Below are 17,429 nucleotides of genomic sequence, written 5' to 3'. Positions count from 1 at the left end.
GACCGGATGGAGCAGAGCGGAAGAGAGCAGTGCGCCGTCTCTATGGTGACGGCGAGAGGCGGGGCCGCGAAGCCGGAAGCGGGGACCGGGTGCCCCGAGCGCAGGGTGGGTATCGGGCCCCCCCCCCACCATGGGGTCCCGGCCCGGGGTGGGCGCTGGCCCTTTAAGGGGCTTCGCCATGTGATCTAGGGCTGACCCTGCCCGCGGACCGTCCCGCCCGCTCCGGGGCTCGCGCTCCGAGCGCCGCCCGGGGCCTGGCCAGGGGCAGCGGGGGCGACGGTCGGGGCGCCCGGCTGGGGCGAGCCCAGAGCTGCCTGGTGGGAGGCGACCTGGGGTAAAGTGGGAGGCAGCTGCGGGGATGCGGGCAGCGGGGGGTGCTGGCGGGGCCCTGCGGGGAGCAGCGTTGGGAAGCTCTGGGCGCTCCCCTCCCCCAGTGTCAGGGGGTGCCGAGACGGCTGGGGTGCCCTCTTCCGGGTCCCTTGGCTCCTTTCCCTTCCCCCTGCCCGGGGTAGCCCGAGTTGTCAGCAGCTGTGGCTGAAAGGGCTGCTCGGTCCGATCGCACCTGCCCCCACATTGACAGCTCATAACAATACGGTTTTATAAAACCTGAGACATATTTCTTGAGATTTTTTTGAGGGTTGTTTTTAACTTTTAAATGTCCAGTGCTAGGATTTCTCTTTAAACAAATAAACGCCCCCTGCCAGAGAGTGGCTGGAGACCAAAGCTTGCAGCTCTGAGAACCTGATGGCAAAACTGACTGCATTGATTTCCATTGCCCAAGCTGTGAACTATGCAGAATCTAAGCGAAGAGCGTAAACAGTGGAAAAACTGTTACTAATCTGTTATAAATAACATCTGTGAATAAATTTATTTACATTATCTGTTTAGAAATCTCACCCCAGCTGTAAGAAATGGTTTCACTTAACTATGGCAAGTAGTGCTCAAGGTAACTGTGTCAGATTATTAAAAATGTTTTTTTGTATTCTTTCATTTTATTGAATTGTGTGGTTGGCAGCATTTTAAGTAGTCAACTTGGTTGTCATTGTGCATTTATTTGAAGGAGGTGATTCTGTGGATCTTATACGTGAACAGGAGAGAGAAACAATTTTTGGAAAATACAGTTTTAAAAACACAACAGTGGGGGCTGAGGGGCAGATGTAGTAGCTGAAAATATTCTAGCTCACTTTTTTGGTACTGACTAGAGTTGAGGGTGGCATTGTCCCTTCAGCTAACATGGTCTCATGTAACTGTCAGCCATCAGAGTTCTTTGGTTTCTGATTGCTAGTCTAGTACTAGGATTTTGAAAATTGTACTGGTCCCTTAAGTATCTGCTCGTCTTGATAAATGAATAGATGATGGAATGGCAGAAACAGCTACAGTTTATTGCTTTTTTAATATCTGAAAACTGGTAGCGAACTGCTAGTAGGTGTAAAGCACAGGTCTCTTGCTCTAGAATTCTCAAGATAGAAGCTACTAAAATGTTGAACTGCAGGTGAAGCAAAATGATGATAACTAGAACGATGTGATATTTCATGAAATGCAAGGGCTGGAACAGACTCTCTAACAAATCTTACCTTTTTAGTAGTATAAGACATGAATGCTAGTCCTGGTTGTTTGAAAGAGATGGGACCTTTGGTTTTTCAGATCTTTTGCCAGTGGTCCAGGACTAAATATAGGGGTTCCTGGATTTTGCACCAATCCCTAGTTTTGTACTTCTGTCTTATGCATATGGAAACTCTCCTGTCCAGGTTGCCTAAAGGAAGAGAAATGGAACTGAAAAAGTTAAGCATCTCGTTGGTTGTGGTCCTGGTTCTGGTCTTGGTCCTGCAAATTTTGTCTGCAGTGGATTTTGACCCATACAGAATCCTTGGGGTTAGCAGGACATCCAGCCAGGCTGACATTAAAAAGGCTTATAAGAAGCTCGCCCGGGAATGGTAGGTGGATTAAAATATGTTGTATATTAAATGGTTTCTACAAGATAGAGTCAGCTATTTTCACCAATGCACCAAATATTTGTGAGAGAAACCATCATCTACAAAATAAAAACAAAGACATTCAAAATTGTACAATAACCATTTTCCCATACTTGCTCTTACCATGTTGAATAAAACCATATTCTGAATAGCGAGCCAGCACTTCAGCTGGTATAAATCAACTTAAATCCACAATAGAACTACACTGATATATTTCAGCTGAGGAGCTGGCCTACTGTTCTTAAGTAAATGTATCTGCTGGTCAGGGAGAAACCTTTTTAAAAAAAAAAAAGGAGAGAGAGAGAAGGAACACTGTTTCCTAATAAAGGGCCCAATTATGCAGCCTGAAAGTGAGAAGTACTTATTTTCATGAGTAGTCCCATTGAATTCAGTGGCTCTTCTTTTGTGAGTAAGTACTACTCAAGAAGAGGTTTGTAGAATTGGACCTATAATGTTTAGCTATCTTGTTTGCATGTGTATTCTAAGTAAAAGGCTGGTTATACACTATGTTCTGTGTATGTGATGAGAGTCTTGATCCCACATCACTTACACAAATGACCTGTCGACTTCAGTGGGACTGTTCACAGGTACTAAGTATCAGAGGGATAGTCATGTTAGTCTGTATCCACAAAAACTACAAGGAGTCTGGTGGCACCTTAAAGACTAACGGATTTCTTTGGGCATAAGCTTTCATGGGTGAATAAAGAAGTGGGTTTTTTACCCACGAAAGCTTGTGCCCAAATAAATCTGTTTGTCTTCAAGGTGCCACCAGACTCCTCGTTTTTATTCACAGGTTGACAATAAGAACGGCAGGATCTGGCCCTAAATTTTAGCTGTTTGTACACACTGCACATGCTGTAATATTTTCTGATGGTACGAACTTCCGGTTCATCCAGTTCTCTGGATATCAGACTCTGGAGGATCTAATATGAAACTTTTTCCCCTCTCCATCTTGTACATTACAAAATATACCATATTGGAAGAGTCAACAAGGGCAGACATTTAAGAAACAAATGTCTTTTAATAACTTCTGTACTATATCTTTAGGGTTGTTGTAGGAATTGCAACAGGATCACAGTCACTAGTTAATTTCTCTAACAGTTTACGTCTGCTCCTCACATCCAGTAGCTCAACTGAGTAAATCTATTATTATATATATAAAAAATTGATCACGGCCAACTTCTAGTCATTGAGCTTTTTTTAAGTCAAATTTTCAAGATTCCTAAAAGAGGAAGTGAATTAAGCTAAACCAAATTATGACCATAGATTAAGACCTGTTTCATACACTGAAGAGAAGAGCTGATGTAAAGCATCTGGAAAAACATGGTTATCTGAACTACAGAATCTGATAGCTTCTGGGGTCTCATAGAACCTAGGCATTAAGGTTGTGGTCTAATGCTATCATGAAAAACTATTAACATGCAGAATAGAATTGCAGATGTACCAAGTAGCTGCTCTGCCTAATATATAGAGAGCAGCGGCTAAAGCGTGTATCTTTGAAATTGGTAGGATTGTTGCTGAAGGAATTTACTGCCTGCTGTTAAATCAACTTTTTAGCTCCACTTGGACCATTTATTTATGAAATAAAATTCAAAACCGAGAAAATGCTTTTACATACACCACTCAAATCCTGTTGAAATTCTTTATGTGGTTCAGCCTGGGTAGGAGAAATAGACTTTTGCCATAAATCTGCATCAAGTGGATTAAGAAGTGGATACCAATAAATGGCATTAATGTCTATGTATCCCGCTTAGTATGAGTATTAAATTGAAGCTGAAAACACTTGTGGCTTGCTGTGACTCCCTGTGATAAATTGCTGATGCTTTCTAAAGGACAAAATCCATTTTCTTTATTTTTTGCATTGTAGGCACCCTGACAAAAACAAGGACCCAGGAGCAGAAGATAAGTTTATACAAATTAGCAAGGCCTATGAGGTATTCAACACTGTTTGGTAACTTTGTGCTGCTTTCAGGATGTATGTTAGAGCCTGGAAATTGCTGTTCATCCTTTACAAGTAGCCTTTACTATTTTCCAGTTATATCTACATGGAACAATTTCTCAGCTCTGTGTATGGAAGAGTAGGGTGGTGGAATCTTTGTCTGGGTTTTCTTGACAAAAACCAGCCCCTGGAGAAGACATGACAGTTCCCTTTCTTGGAGCTCAACTGGGTAGACATTCAGCAAAAGAAATTCTTCTTCCAGGGGTGCTGGAACATTTTTTTTATAGTGGGGGTGCTGAGAGCATTGAACTAAACTGGAAACCCTGTATATAATGGAAACCACTCTAAGTCAGGGGGTGCTGCAGCCCTAGTTTCAGCATCTATGTCCTCTTCCCAGTGTGTCTGCTCCTTATGGCTATTCAATCATTTTAAGAAGGGGAATTGTCATCCTTCCAGTTCCCTCTCAACATGAGCCAGGTTTTCTTTCTTTTCAACCCTTCTTAACTCTGTGATTGACAGATCCTCTCCAATGAGGAAAAGAGATCAAACTTTGATCGTTACGGAGACGTGGGTGAGAACCAGGGGTACCCTCAGCAGCAGCAGCACCGCCAGTTCCATCACTTCCACGAAAGCTTTTACTTTGATGAATCCTTTTTCCACTTCCCCTTTAACTCGGAGCGACGAGACTCCTCCGATGAGAAGTACTTGCTGCATTTTTCGCACTACGTGAACGAGATTGTACCGGACAGTTTCAAAAAGCCCTACCTCATTAAAATAACCTCGGACTGGTGCTTCAGTTGTATCCACATTGAGCCTGTGTGGAAGGAGGTTGTTCAGGAGCTAGAGGTGCTGGGTAAGAGAAGCAAATTTTAAAAACTCAAGATGCAACGTGTTTTCAGAAAGAGGCTTTCTTAAAGCTTTCCATCCTAGGCCACGGCAACTGACTTCAACTTTTGGGGGTTGTGTTTGAATGTGAATTCAGCCACGGAGTTCCTTTGTGGTTTATCAGTGTGGTGTGAATAGCTTTATTTCTGTTGTTTTCCAGTGTAAGTGGAGGGGCATTGATCTTTCTTTTCAACACCAGTCCTCATCAATGAAACTGAGACAGGAAAAATTGAGGTTTAAAACATGAAGAAACACTTTAGATCTGTAGGGCTGGGTCAGTCTCTGAAGGGAGCTGGTGAAAGCCCCATCCCTGGAGATAGCTGCAACTTGACGAGACAAGGCATTAGGAAATCCTTCCCTGGCAGAGGATGGACTGGATGCAGTCTGGGGAGTCTCTTCCATCTCTAAATTCAGTGATTGTCTCCTTTTCTGCTGCAGTATGATTAAACCATTCCTAGTGCCTGCATCACTCTAAATAGCACCAAGGAGTGTTGCATGGTCAGGGACTACTATGTTCTGGCCTGCAATATAAACATTACATTGCCCTTTGATATATACCAGGAATGGTACTGAGATGCAATCTGGAGTCCAGAGGGGGCTGTGAGCCAGCCCATACTTGACCAGAGTCAAGGCCACTATCCTGCAGGACACAGCAGGATGGGAGAAAATTTTGGCACCCAAAATAAAAATCAGGGAACACTGGCAATATATACACTTGTATTCCAGTTAAGTACTTACAATATTCTTGCTCAGGATGAAAATTCCTGTCCCCCGTATGGGTCATCTACATAACCAGAGATAGTCGGTCACAGAGAACACAGAATCCAAAATAAGAGTGCAGGGACCAGAAGTTGCTGCACTGTATATTTAATGTGATTTTTTTCCTTGGGGTTTTAACATGCTGAAGAGAGAACCTTTAGGCAGAAGAGTAAGGAGGAGATGGAGCCATTGTTACTTCTTCCTGAGAGCAGAGTAATACAACTCTCCATGGAATGTGAAAAAGGGAAACACTATGTAGTACCAGCTGAATAACTAATCCTCTCGGTGTGCTTGGTAACAGAAGCCACCTTAGTGCTGATTCCCTTTAGGGGAGTTTGGGTCATTCACCCACCATGTCAAGGTAACCCTCTTTTCGGATTGCCCTCCTTTTTCAGGAGTGGGAATTGGAGTTGTCCATGCTGGATATGAGAGACGCCTCGCACATCACCTGGGAGCACACAGCACACCCTCCATTCTGGGACTCATTAATGGGAAAATATCCTTCTTCCACAATGCGGTCATTCGAGAAAACCTGCAGCAGTTTGTGGAGAGCCTTCTTCCAGGGAACCTCATCGAGAAGGTACGTGACAGGGAGATCAGCGTGTTCAGATTCTGGTAATGTGTGCTAAGCACTTGGATCTTTTTGTTGTCTCTGACACATCATCTGAAGGAGTCAGTCTCTGATGTGACCTTTGTCTTGGGGGTGTCAGAAGTTTCTGAAGCTATTTGCAATGGCCTTAATCAAGGGAGAATGGCGGTTTGGATGAGTGAAGTCGTTATAGCTATGAATGCTGGAGGCAGTTTTGAAGGAAACACTACATTCACGCACAAGATGGAATTTTTCTCCATCGTTCCGTGTGCATGGTGAGATAGGTGCCAGAGCTGGCAGCAGGACACTCCCCCTCACTGATGATACCCCACTTACCATAACTCCCGTCCTTCAGGGTTAACTGCAGTGCTTCATGGTAAGCATTTGATCATACACGTGGCTCACTTTAGGGCTCGTAACCACACGGGTGCCAATTTGACACTGTCTGGGACTACACCAGAGATAGTCACAACTATATTAAGGATTCGTGTTTGAACTCTGCTTGGAGGATAGCCATGTCCAGGTTCCAAAATGGTGCTCCGGTGTGGACGTGACGTTAGAGACTATCACTGTATGTCTCTTCCCCTCCCCTTGCCCACTTCTGCAAAATGATAAGTACCTCTTGCAAGATTTTCTGTATTCTCAACTCCTGCTGATATTTAGGCCTGACATAAAGCCTACTGAAGTGAATAGGGTATCATTCTGTTGACTTCAGCAGGCTTTAAATCAGGCCTTTAAATGGGAGTTGAGCGCACTAAGCCCTTTTGGAAGACAGAGTTTTTTTTATCACTAGAGTCATTTTAAAATAAACATATTGTTTGACTTCTACTCTGCCCTTTTTGCTTATTCCCCATCTGAAGTCATAATCCTCAGTAATGACCACCAGTTAGTTGCTGTGGAAATGATTGTGATGCCACTCAGAATTTATGACATCAAGTCAGGAAAGATCAGCAAAAGCAGAGAGAACGGTTAGTGTAAAAATCCTGGTTTTGCAAAAATCGCCTTAGCGGAAAAGATGTATGGGCACAATTGTCCTTTACCAAAAAAAAAAAACCCATGACATTTTGGCATCTTTTTAGGACCCAATTCTAATGCAGCCATTTAACCTTATTGAACTTTAGTTTTCTGAATGTATTGAGGTTGAAACTAACTGTCTGTTTTACATTTAAGATTACAGATAAAAATTATGTCCGATTCCTGTCAAACTGGAAGAAAGAAAATAAACCCCATGTCCTCCTGTTTGATCATATGCCAGTAGTGCCATTGTTATACAAGGTAATGTACTTGTGTTTGTGTGTTATCTCTGGCATTTGGATAGCTTTGTAAATCCACCTGTCTTAGCAGAGAATGGGATCTCGGTGTAGGCACAGGCTGGATGGTTCTTCTAAGTAGCATTATCCACCCTGAACACCCAGCAATTTCATGTGTGTTATTTGGAGACTGCATGGTCAGGTGACCTGCTTCTGCTAACTATTTTAAACATCTGAATATGAGTAGAACTTACTTTTCTTGCCATAGACAGATCTCTAGTGGGAGTAAGGGCATGGGTGGGGTTGGGGGCAAGGGGAGAAGTCATCATTCCTTTCCCACCACAAATAGTTAATGATCCAGGCCATTTGGGCACCGCATCTAGTTTGAGGACGATGAGTTGCTAAAGAAACATCTGGCAAGATATAGAATGTTAAATTGTAAAATAAAGCTATGGATCCCGCCAACCTTCCTCTGTCATGAGGAAGAAGCTAACTGTGTAATAAGCCTAGTAAAGGGAATGGGCTGACGTTGCGTGTCATTTGGCTGTTACAATGGTGAGTGTTGTAGACTTAACAGTGCTGCGGAGGCTATGGGGAAATAATCACCATAAGCTGTACTGGGGAAGAATCAAAGCGTGATCTGCAATGTAAACATGCACTGGACCTCTGTTTCCCTCTAGCTCACTGCTTTTGCATACAGAGATTATTTGTCCTTTGGATACGTGTATGTTGGACTCAGAGGGACTGAAGAGTTGTCCAGACAATATAACATCAATGTCTACACCCCCACCATGATGATCTTCAAGGAACACGTTGATAAGCCTGCCGATGTTATTCAGGTATCACTTCGTGGTCTGCGTCTTTGTCTGTCTGTCTGGGTTTTAAGTAAAAAATATAGTAACTGCTCTTCTGGCCTGTTTCTTACATCAGAAGTTGGTCAGTGGAGCATTTCAAACCAACTCTGGGTTGGATGGGAGCAGAAATTCGAGCTTCAGAAGGATGTCTTGAACGAATGTCAGGGAGCGAGGGAGCTCTGTAGGTTTCAACAAGGATCTTAACTTGGAGGATAACTGGTGATAGTTTTGGTTTTCATTGGAACATAGTTTTGTAGCTAAGCTGATGGGAGGAGGGCAGGTCTTTGGGTTTCAGTGGAGCAGTGACTGTACAGAGAGTGGGCAGCTCTTAATTAATTCAGCTTTGTCAGATATCGTTAGTCTCCTTGGAAGAACCCTTGGCTCTGAGGAATTCCTTAAACAGACTAGTCCATGAGACTTAGAGGTTTCACAGAGAAAGTGAATTAATAGTGAAAGGCTGCATATGGGATATGCCCAAACCTTTGTTCTTGTGCAGGTACACCCCAGTAAAATGCTGGGTCATCAGAAGCCTTCGGTCACTGTTGCGCTTTCTGACAGTTGGGATTTTAATATTACTGGATGCTCTGATTTTTTTTTTTTTTTTTTTTTCCCCTCAGCTCCAACAGCTGTTTAATTCTCCTTCTCCAGGGGCAGTCATGAGTGGCCATCTCCCAAACATCTCCCAAACATCTCTTCCATTGTGTAAAACATCTTGTTGACCTTCATCATGGTGACCCTTTAACACTAGAGCATTCATGTTCCTTGAGAGCTGAATATCCTTCTGGTTTAGCTGAACAATGCTGATCTTCTGTTTGCTTTGTCCTTTCTAGGCACGAGAGATGAAAAAGCAGCTCATTGATGACTTCCTTTCCCAGAACAAGTTCCTTCTGGCAGCCAGGCTCACCAACCAAAAACTGTTTCATGAGCTGTGTCCTGTGAAGAAGTCTCACCGTCAGCGGAAGTAAGGCTCGCTGCAATGGAGATCCTCCTATCCTCATGCACAGCTACTCCTGGTGGCTGCTTACAGGCGACCTCTCGTTTAACTGTCTGGGGGGGCCCATTGGAAGAACAGAAATTGCTAGACGGGATCAGAGCAGTGGTTCATGTAGTCCAGTATCCTGTCACCATCAGTGACCAGTGCCAAATGCTTCACAGGGATGCCCAAGACGCCCTTCAGTGGCAGTGATGGGACAACCTGCCCCCAGGGGAGTTTCCTCCACACGCCTAATAATTCAAGATTAGGTCTATATGCCTTCAGAAGTGTTGAGGGGGGGTCTCTCTATATTTAGTATTAGAACTTTGGATGTTCTTCTTACACATCTAAATGTCTAATCTATTTTTGAATCCTGCTAAGATCTTGGCCTCTGTCCCGTGGCAATGAGTCCCAGAAGCTAATTGTGTGTGTGAAAGAGCTTCCTTTTATCAGTTTCAAACGTGCCACTTTTCAGTTCTGTTCACTATCCCTTTTTCTTGTATTATGGAATAGAATACCTTGCAGTAACTCTGCGGGGACAGGAACATAGAAGATGGGAAGGACTGAGATAGGAACATTGAGCAATAGAGTGTATAAGAAGATAGACACGATGAAGTGTCTCTCTGGCTCGTCAGGGTCCGTTCTAGCTGGCAGGCTGGGTTTGTTATTCCTTTGTGTCTCCAGGCCTGCTGTGAATCCTCCATTTCATTGTGTTGTCTAGGTACTGTGTGGTTTTACTTACTGGCGAGGGTGACAAGTTTGCTAGGACCTATGAGGCATTTGTGGCCTTTGCTCTGGCAAACACGAAAGACACCGTGAGGTTTGTGCATATCTACAACGACCGTCAGCGAGACTTTGCCCATGCCTTGCTGATGGATGATGAGAAATATTGGGGGAAATCTGCTGTGAGTGTCACATTTTCCTTCTGCCTAATGTGTAATTCAGTCTCTCTTTCTCTGAACTTTACACTTTTTCACCCCAAACTCAAAAATGTTGCGGGGGGAGAGAACATTGCTGCTGCTTCTTTGAAATATTATGGGATCAGGCCTTCTACTTCTGACAAATCCTCTTGTATTGCATGGTGGTATGCTCTGCTTCAGGTCAGATCTTCATTGTCTTGTGTATTGCAATTCTCTTCTTTTTGATCTGTCCTGATCTCAGCCCTGATCTCAGCTCTCTAGACTCAAGCATGTGCAGAACAGGACTGCCTGCCTTCTGACATGTACAAAGTGTAACCTCATCATCTTCCATTCTCATGATTCCACTGTCGCTGTTCATTTCACTGTCCAGTTCAAAATTGTCCTCTTTGATGTTAAACCCCTCGATGAACTTGCTCCTGCCAGTCTCATGGATGGACCTTGTCTCTCTCTACTCCTTCCCAAACTACTCCTACTTATTTAGCACTGTTCCGTTCTGTCATTTCACTCTGTCACTCCAGTCTTCATGTGAGAGCTTTGTCCTCTGCAGCTCCTCCTATTTGGAATGACCTTCCTATGTCTCACCACCAAATCCACTGTTTTATTTCACATCTCTGCTGAGAAAATATCCCTCTTTTTCCTCCTTGCCTATGCTTCTTAATTACTGTTCTTCTGGCTAACTCTAATGTGATGTGGAATGCAGTGTGTAGGGAAAACACTATGCAAAATAAGTGTTACGCTTCCGAAGAACAGGAGCTGGGGTTTAGAGAACACGTGCTGTTCATCTCTATTCCTGTTGGGTATTATGGAACATGTGGCGTATTTTAATACTTGTTCCCATCCCGCTGTTGTGCCCACTCTTTGACATGGGTGTTGTGAGAGATTAACTGAAATAGCTGTTTTTAATCTGGATCCTCGTGCTGAATTCTCATTTGACACATCAAGTCTTTCTTCCGAGTTGGTATCTTGTTCCCTGAAGCTTGTGGTGATGTTGATTTGTCCAGGTGGCCATCTTGGAAAGGCGCAATAATGTAGGAAGAGTGGTCTATAAAATCTTGGAAGATGCCTGGAAGGGCAGCGAAGAGGATAACTTCATGCTTTTGGATCTTCTGGCTCAGTTAAGAACAGACCCTGGTCTTCTCTCTTCAGACACTGTCCTCCCAGACTTGAATGATGAACTTGCTCCTGTAAGTATTCTCAGCTTTGTAGAGACATAACGAACCTATGTTAGTTGGTTCTAGTTAACTCTAAGACTGCACTGCTGTGGTCAGTGATGGGAATTGTGCCTAGAGGTTTGAGTATTGGAGAGGCAAGACTCTTTCACTGTGTACTCATCAGCTTCAGGGGGCAGCCCCTGTTCTCTGAGGTAGTTGAGCTGGTTTGGACAAGGGGTGCAGAGGGGATAGTGACATAGTTGATGTGTTTCTTCACACGTGGGGGAAGAGCAGCCACCTTCTCACTGACCTGTTGTATCTTTACAGGTGTTCTTTCTCCGATGGCTCTACTCTGCAATAGAGTATGTCTCAGACGTCTGGGATAGCGTATTTCATAATAACTGGTATGGAATCCCATTTAAAATATCAATATAGCTCTTATTTTTTGTATAGATGTAATAGCCCTCTGTCTTGCCTGAGCATAAATTCAAAAGCGTATCAAGATATGGAGGTATCTGACAGGGACAGAAGGAGGCATATATATCTTCTCTTGGAGAGAGGAGAGGAACTGTGGGACAGTGAAGCTTGACTTCTGCCTCATCTTCTGGGTAGCTGGTTGAGCTGTGAAGCTGAGGTCTGCCCCTGGATTTTGTGCTACTGAAAACACACTGCTCCTCTTGGCAATAGTCCTGGCTTGGCTGTCTTGCTGTGCTGGTTTTCATTAGCATTTAGGGTATTTTAAAAACATTCTTCTGTTTGTCTCCTGGCTTTTCATTAGGAGATAGGAATGATGAGAGAGCTTCCATTAAAGCCCTTCAACCAGGAGACAATCAGTTCAAGGAAAATTATATGCTATTATCTGGGGTGGAAGGAAGCTGAAAACCTGAGGCAGAGGTTGACTGTAGGAACTCGGAACTAACTGCAAACCTTTTCTCTTAGGCGGGAAATGATGCCACTTCTGTCCCTGATCTTCTCAGCCCTCTTCATTCTCTTTGGTACTGTTATCGTTCAGGCTTTCAGGTGAGTACCTACCAGACCATCTGTTGGAGCCTTACAGACCAGATTTCAGCATCTCAGTTGAAACTTACCCTATTTTAAAATGCTCCTTTGCAGTGACTCGAGCGACGAGAGAGACTCTCCTCTCCCCCAGAAAGAAGAACCCAATGAAAAGAATGAAAAGAATGACACGGCCTTCAGCAAAGAGAACAGGTTTCTCCTGCTAACTCCTTCCAGCACTAGTCAGGCCTTCTCTGCACCTCCACTTTCCTGCTCAAGAGGCTTGGTGGGGCATAGTCTTGCTCCTACTGCCTTTCCCCCAGGCAGAGAGGGCAGGTTGGGGAAGGGCAGTGGGTAGGTAGTAGGGAAGTAATGGAGCTGGTGTGACTGAAAGGCAGCATGTGAACAGCAGCGCATGGGTCAGTTTGGTGTAGCTGATATAAAGCGTGCATGGTTGAATGGGCACAGCTATCGGCCAATCCGTGGAAAGCAACAAATTGAATATTTGGGACCAAAAGTCCCTTCGAGGTAGAGAACTGGAAAGTAGCTGTTACCTGAGCTGTGACTGAAACCCGTCATACAAGGGAGCCACTGCTAAGTTCTTTGAACTAGCAACAGACTAGTGGCTATACAGTCAACTTCTTTCCATCCACCCAACTCTCTCCGTCTCCTACATTTAAAAGCTATCCTTCTCCCGCCATACAGTCACTTAGAAACCCATGTGTTTGCCCTTAGACAAATGCTTTGTGGAGTGATGAAGGAGAAAAGACAATGATTTGCCAAACAGCATCTAATCCTTAACCTTTAGCATTTACTGTCCTTTGCTCCTTTTTCACTTGAGTCATTCTCTCTGCCCAGCAGGATTCCCAAAAAGGGCTTTGTTGAAGTGACTGAGCTAACAGATGTTACCTATACTAGTAATCTGGTGCGCCTGAGGCCAGGTCACATGAATGTGGTTCTGATCCTTTCCAACCCCACCAAAACCAGCCTGCTTCAGAAGTTTGCCCTGGAAGTCTACACATTCACAGGGTATGTACGGAGTTCCTCGTTGGGCTTCTGCTATGGTCTTAATGGTCTGTGTAGTGTTGTGCAGTGAATAGGCTTGGGGTGTGTATTGTTGCATTGCTTCGTCACGTGTATGCTTGCATGCTTGCTCCCAAGAACATCTTCAGCTTCATGTGGGTGCTTGCACCTGTGAAGGGCTTAAATGGGTAGTCGTTTGATAGCCAGCATTAAATGGGTTGGTGGGCTCAGTCCCCTTTGTAATGGATGGATGTCCTCCGCTCTGCCACTAGTGCAACTGGTGATCTCAGCGGAGAGGCCAAGGACTGGATGGGCCATGGAGCCTGAACTCTCCCCTCCAGGTCTATCTACTGCCACTTATGCTGTGCCTGTGTTCGGACAAATACAGGGCCTCACTTTCCAGGGCTGTAAGTCAGTCAAAAGAGTGTGCGCAAAAAATAAATTACTCCAACCCTCCTTCAGTTTCTAACTTTGATGTTTCCTGTGTGGTGTCTGGTCTGAATTGGAACACAGTCTAAATTGTCTCCCTCTCACTTCTTCTGCAGGAGCAGCTGTCTTCATTTCTCCTTCCTGAGTCTCGATAAGCATAGAGAATGGCTGGAGTATTTGTTAGAATTTGCCCAGGATGCTGCCCCCATTCCAAATCAATACGATAAACATTTCCTGGAGCGCGACTACACCGGTTACGTCCTAGCTCTAAATGGCCACAAGAAATACTTCTGCCTCTTCAAGCCTCACAGATCAGGGGATGAAGGGGGAACCATGGGGTCCTGTGAGGATTATGACCCCTTGCTACACACAGGAGACGCCCGAGGAAAATCCTCCTGCAGTCCAGGATCCAAACAAGTTAAAAACAAATTAAGCAAGTTGTCCTTATGGATGGAACGTCTCTTAGAAGGTTCCTTACAAAGGTTCTATATTCCATCCTGGCCTGCATTAGACTGAAGGGATTTAAAAGAGATTCTAACACTACAAACTTTTTAAGATGACAACCATGGACAATTCTTTCCAGGAATAAACAGTCATGACAAATGGACAGTAGGTTTTAGATGAACTCTCCTAGGCCCAGTGAGTAGAAGTATCTTCCTTCATCTTTGACCTAGGAGTGAAAGATGAAACATACTGAAGTCCTCTGTACCAAATTGTTCTTGTATTTGAATGCTGTACTATCTAAGACAAAACCCAGTCTATTTCCCTTTTATGTCCTGCTCACCGCATCGCCTCTGTCCGGTCTCTTGTTTGTTCTCAGTTGAAGAAAACCTGTGAGTTCTTCGCAACGGTGACTCAGTTTGGACTGAACACAATGAACTTGTTACATAGGTCAGGTCCCCTTCCCAATGCTTAGCCCATAGTGCATGGTGTGATACTGGGAAGACCCTATAGAATCTCCCCAGCCTCTGAAACTCTGAAAGGCCTCATACCAAGCATTCTTTATTTATCAGCTTTCCCTGCGGTGAGTGATTTAGGAGTGTGGTTACAGTAAATACTGTAAAGATGTTGAGCCATTTAAATGTACATTGTTTTTCAGATGCCTTTTTGCTTCTGTCGATTTTTAGACTGTCTTCTTAGAGCCATAACTTTACCCACGTCCTCAGATTGTAGGCATAAGCTGCTATGAGCCAGTAGACATGTAAAAGAAAACTTCAATACCTGCTAGTGAATCAACTTGGACGCCTTTCAAACAACAATGGTACATCTCTAGTACAATATCGACACTTCTTTGTATCAAGGAACTTAATTCTTTAATGACTGTATTTTTGAACTATGTTGCCCAACAAATGCTGTCATCAGATCATTTGTTACATATGGAACTAGTTTGGCTGTAGATAGACGTTTACAAGATGCGTAGTTTCAGCTTCTCTCACTTTGTTTTTATCCTCAGCTCAAAGGTTTCTGAACATACTGGTTGCCTTTTTTTTTCCTTCTTGTCAACCTATGGTTCAGTGTAAAACTGGAATGGTTCTAGGCTGTGGAGTTACTGTACTTAAGTATATCAAATGGGCTCTCCTACCAGCCATTTGGCTTGCCCAGGGAGCTGGCTTTTTGTTAGTGACAAGTAGTCAACAAAGAAATGGTCTCTTGCTGCTACCTGAACGTTAAGGTAAATGGGAAAGGTTTCTTTTCAAAGCAGGGAACTGTAATCTTGTGACACTGCTACTTCCTTTTTTCTCTCTGTTAATCCGTGTGGACACAGTCACTTTATCTGATGCTTGCTGTAAACTTAATAAACTTCTCCAAAGTGACCTGGATAGGAATCTGAGGCTTCCACGTGAATGGATCACGTTATGGTACATGATGGCCAAATTCTGCATGAGTTTTCCTCTCATTCAGATTGAGATTAACTCCTGAGTAGCATTCTGAACCTTACTGTAAAGCACTCCTACAAGCATGGGGGTTTACTTAAAAACCTCACTACCCTCCGTGCTTCAACTAAGGAAAGAGCACTTGAACAATAATCATAATGCTCTTGTATATAAGGGTACTGTCAGGTTAAAATATTGGACTCAACCGACCTTCCCTATGTTACTTAAACCAATGGAGTTTAATCTGTAAAGTCCTAACTCCAGCGTGAACCCTTTTGATTACGAAGCACAGGGTGTGAGAGGGAAGAAGAGGATTTTTCTTCTGAGGAGAGATGCAGCAATAAAATGCTGAAAACCCCCATGCATTAGACTGACCCTAAACTAACCTGAAGCAGCAGACTGACTTTTCACTCTTTATGCTGTTTCTGTTGAAGCCGGTGCTTTAGTTGCCTTGGGTAATGAAATAGCCTGGTTATTTTCTTGTGTTGGTAGCCAGTTCTGCCTTTTGGGTCTTGCATGGTTTAACACAGTGCTGTAAACCTCAGAGTTGGACACACTGCAGAAAAAAATCCAAATTTAAAAAGAAAATTTTTGATACGCTAAACACAGCAGAACAATGTCTCCAGGAGTGGGTTAGGCCTAGAAGGATAATTTACAAAAGCTGGCTGTTACTATCTCTTCTGCTAGTCAGAAACCAGTGTCAAACTTTAGGGCTTTAAACTAAGGGCCCAAGTGTGCTATGTAGAAGAAATCCCCCCTGTCTAAGGACCCAGGAAAAGGCTATAGGCATTACTTAAACCCTATATTGAGGCTCCAGTGGTATGTAGGCCTTGTGTTTGTTCTCTACAGAGGGGTGACTCTTACTCTGTGTATAAACGCCTATTGATGTGGGTCTTGTGGAGAGACCATTCGCAGTAATACACCCTCAGGAAATAGCCAACTGTGGGTGCTACAGATTCCATTCAGTTACGGATAAAAGTGAATGTAGAACAAAGTTGCAGGAGGTCAAACCAGCTCATTTGTAAAAGTACATGATTTACTATTAGTGCATTGTATTTTTAGGGAGACGTGACGCTTTCATGGGCTCAGGCACACCCCAACTGTTCTGAATTCATCTGTTCAGCAAGGGTAGCACTGCTCTGATATCCATTATTCATCTGGGGCAGAAGACCAGTCACAGGACCTCTCTGCTGCTTGGAATTGAATGTCTCTGCTTTCCCTCCACCCTTTTCCAGATGCTTTCCAAACCTAAATATAAGCTTTTTAAACGTATAACTCCCAGAAACTGAAGCGAAACATCGTTACAACACAGGGAAACGTAGCCTAGAGTTCAAATACTGTACCTGCCCTTTCCCCTTAACTGGGTGTGGTACACAGCAGCTTCGCAGCGATGGCTGACATATATGTGGTCAGTAAAAGCTTGCCAGGAACTAATATAATAATGCAGCCTGGGAGATTGGATTGAAAAGCAGGTAAATATTTTGCACTTTTGATACTCTTGGGGGGGGGGAGAGGGGAATAATTTATTTGGCAAATGTCTTTTTTTAATTTTTGTTTTTGTATTTGTGAACAGGCACTGATAATGTCATTTTGTTTTAAGATTATTACAGATTCGCAACTGAAATAAACTATTTTAATGTGAGACGATGAGGTGGCCTTGCATTTTAATTGACAAACTGACAGTGCGTTGTGGCGTACGTGAGTTAATTGCAAAAGTTCGATAGCTGTTAACTCCTTGTGATTTAGCAAATGCAATGGGCTAGTTATCTCCACTCAGGCAACAGGGCTGCTTAACCAAGGACAACTGTTTCCAA

At 43.7% G+C, this 17,429-nt stretch overlaps 1 protein-coding gene across 5 annotated transcripts; it reads left to right on the top strand.

Annotated features, from left to right (window-relative positions):
• Positions 1–17,262, top strand: DNAJC16 (DnaJ heat shock protein family (Hsp40) member C16). 5 transcript variants are annotated; one of them, XM_048825134.2, is made up of 15 exons: positions 1–105; positions 1,749–1,934; positions 3,841–3,907; positions 4,432–4,765; positions 5,952–6,136; positions 7,316–7,420; positions 8,076–8,234; positions 9,080–9,210; positions 9,944–10,127; positions 11,144–11,326; positions 11,621–11,697; positions 12,233–12,313; positions 12,407–12,502; positions 13,148–13,318; positions 13,858–17,262. In XM_048825134.2, the coding sequence occupies exons 2-15, from the start codon at positions 1,768–1,770 to the stop codon at positions 14,255–14,257; spliced, it is 2,340 nt and encodes a 779-aa protein (XP_048681091.2). In that variant the 5' UTR covers positions 1–105; positions 1,749–1,767; the 3' UTR covers positions 14,258–17,262. The 5 variants fall into 5 exon arrangements, with proteins under 5 accessions (XP_048681091.2, XP_074977259.1, XP_048681092.2 ...); XM_048825135.2 differs by lacking the exon at positions 1–105 and adding an exon at positions 428–946; XM_075121158.1 differs by lacking the exon at positions 1,749–1,934 and having other exon boundaries at positions 50–105.
• Positions 17,263–17,429: the final 167 nt, after the last annotated feature.

The sequence above is a fragment of the Caretta caretta genome, chromosome 18, assembly GCF_965140235.1.
Source record: "Caretta caretta isolate rCarCar2 chromosome 18, rCarCar1.hap1, whole genome shotgun sequence".
NCBI classification, from domain to species: domain Eukaryota; kingdom Metazoa; phylum Chordata; order Testudines; family Cheloniidae; genus Caretta; species Caretta caretta.
This window is presented reverse-complemented; position numbering and strand designations above follow the sequence as displayed.

Excerpts from the sequence above, each read along its gene's own strand:
- DNAJC16 (XM_075121157.1), top strand. The coding sequence starts at position 1,594 with ATGAATGCTAGTCCTGGTTGTTTGAAAGAGATGGGACCTTTGGTTTTT. Across the intron at positions 7,421-8,075 it reads TAGTGCCATTGTTATACAAG|CTCACTGCTTTTGCATACAG; the intron begins GTAATGTACTTG and ends GTTTCCCTCTAG. Across the intron at positions 11,327-11,620 it reads TGAATGATGAACTTGCTCCT|GTGTTCTTTCTCCGATGGCT; the intron begins GTAAGTATTCTC and ends GTATCTTTACAG.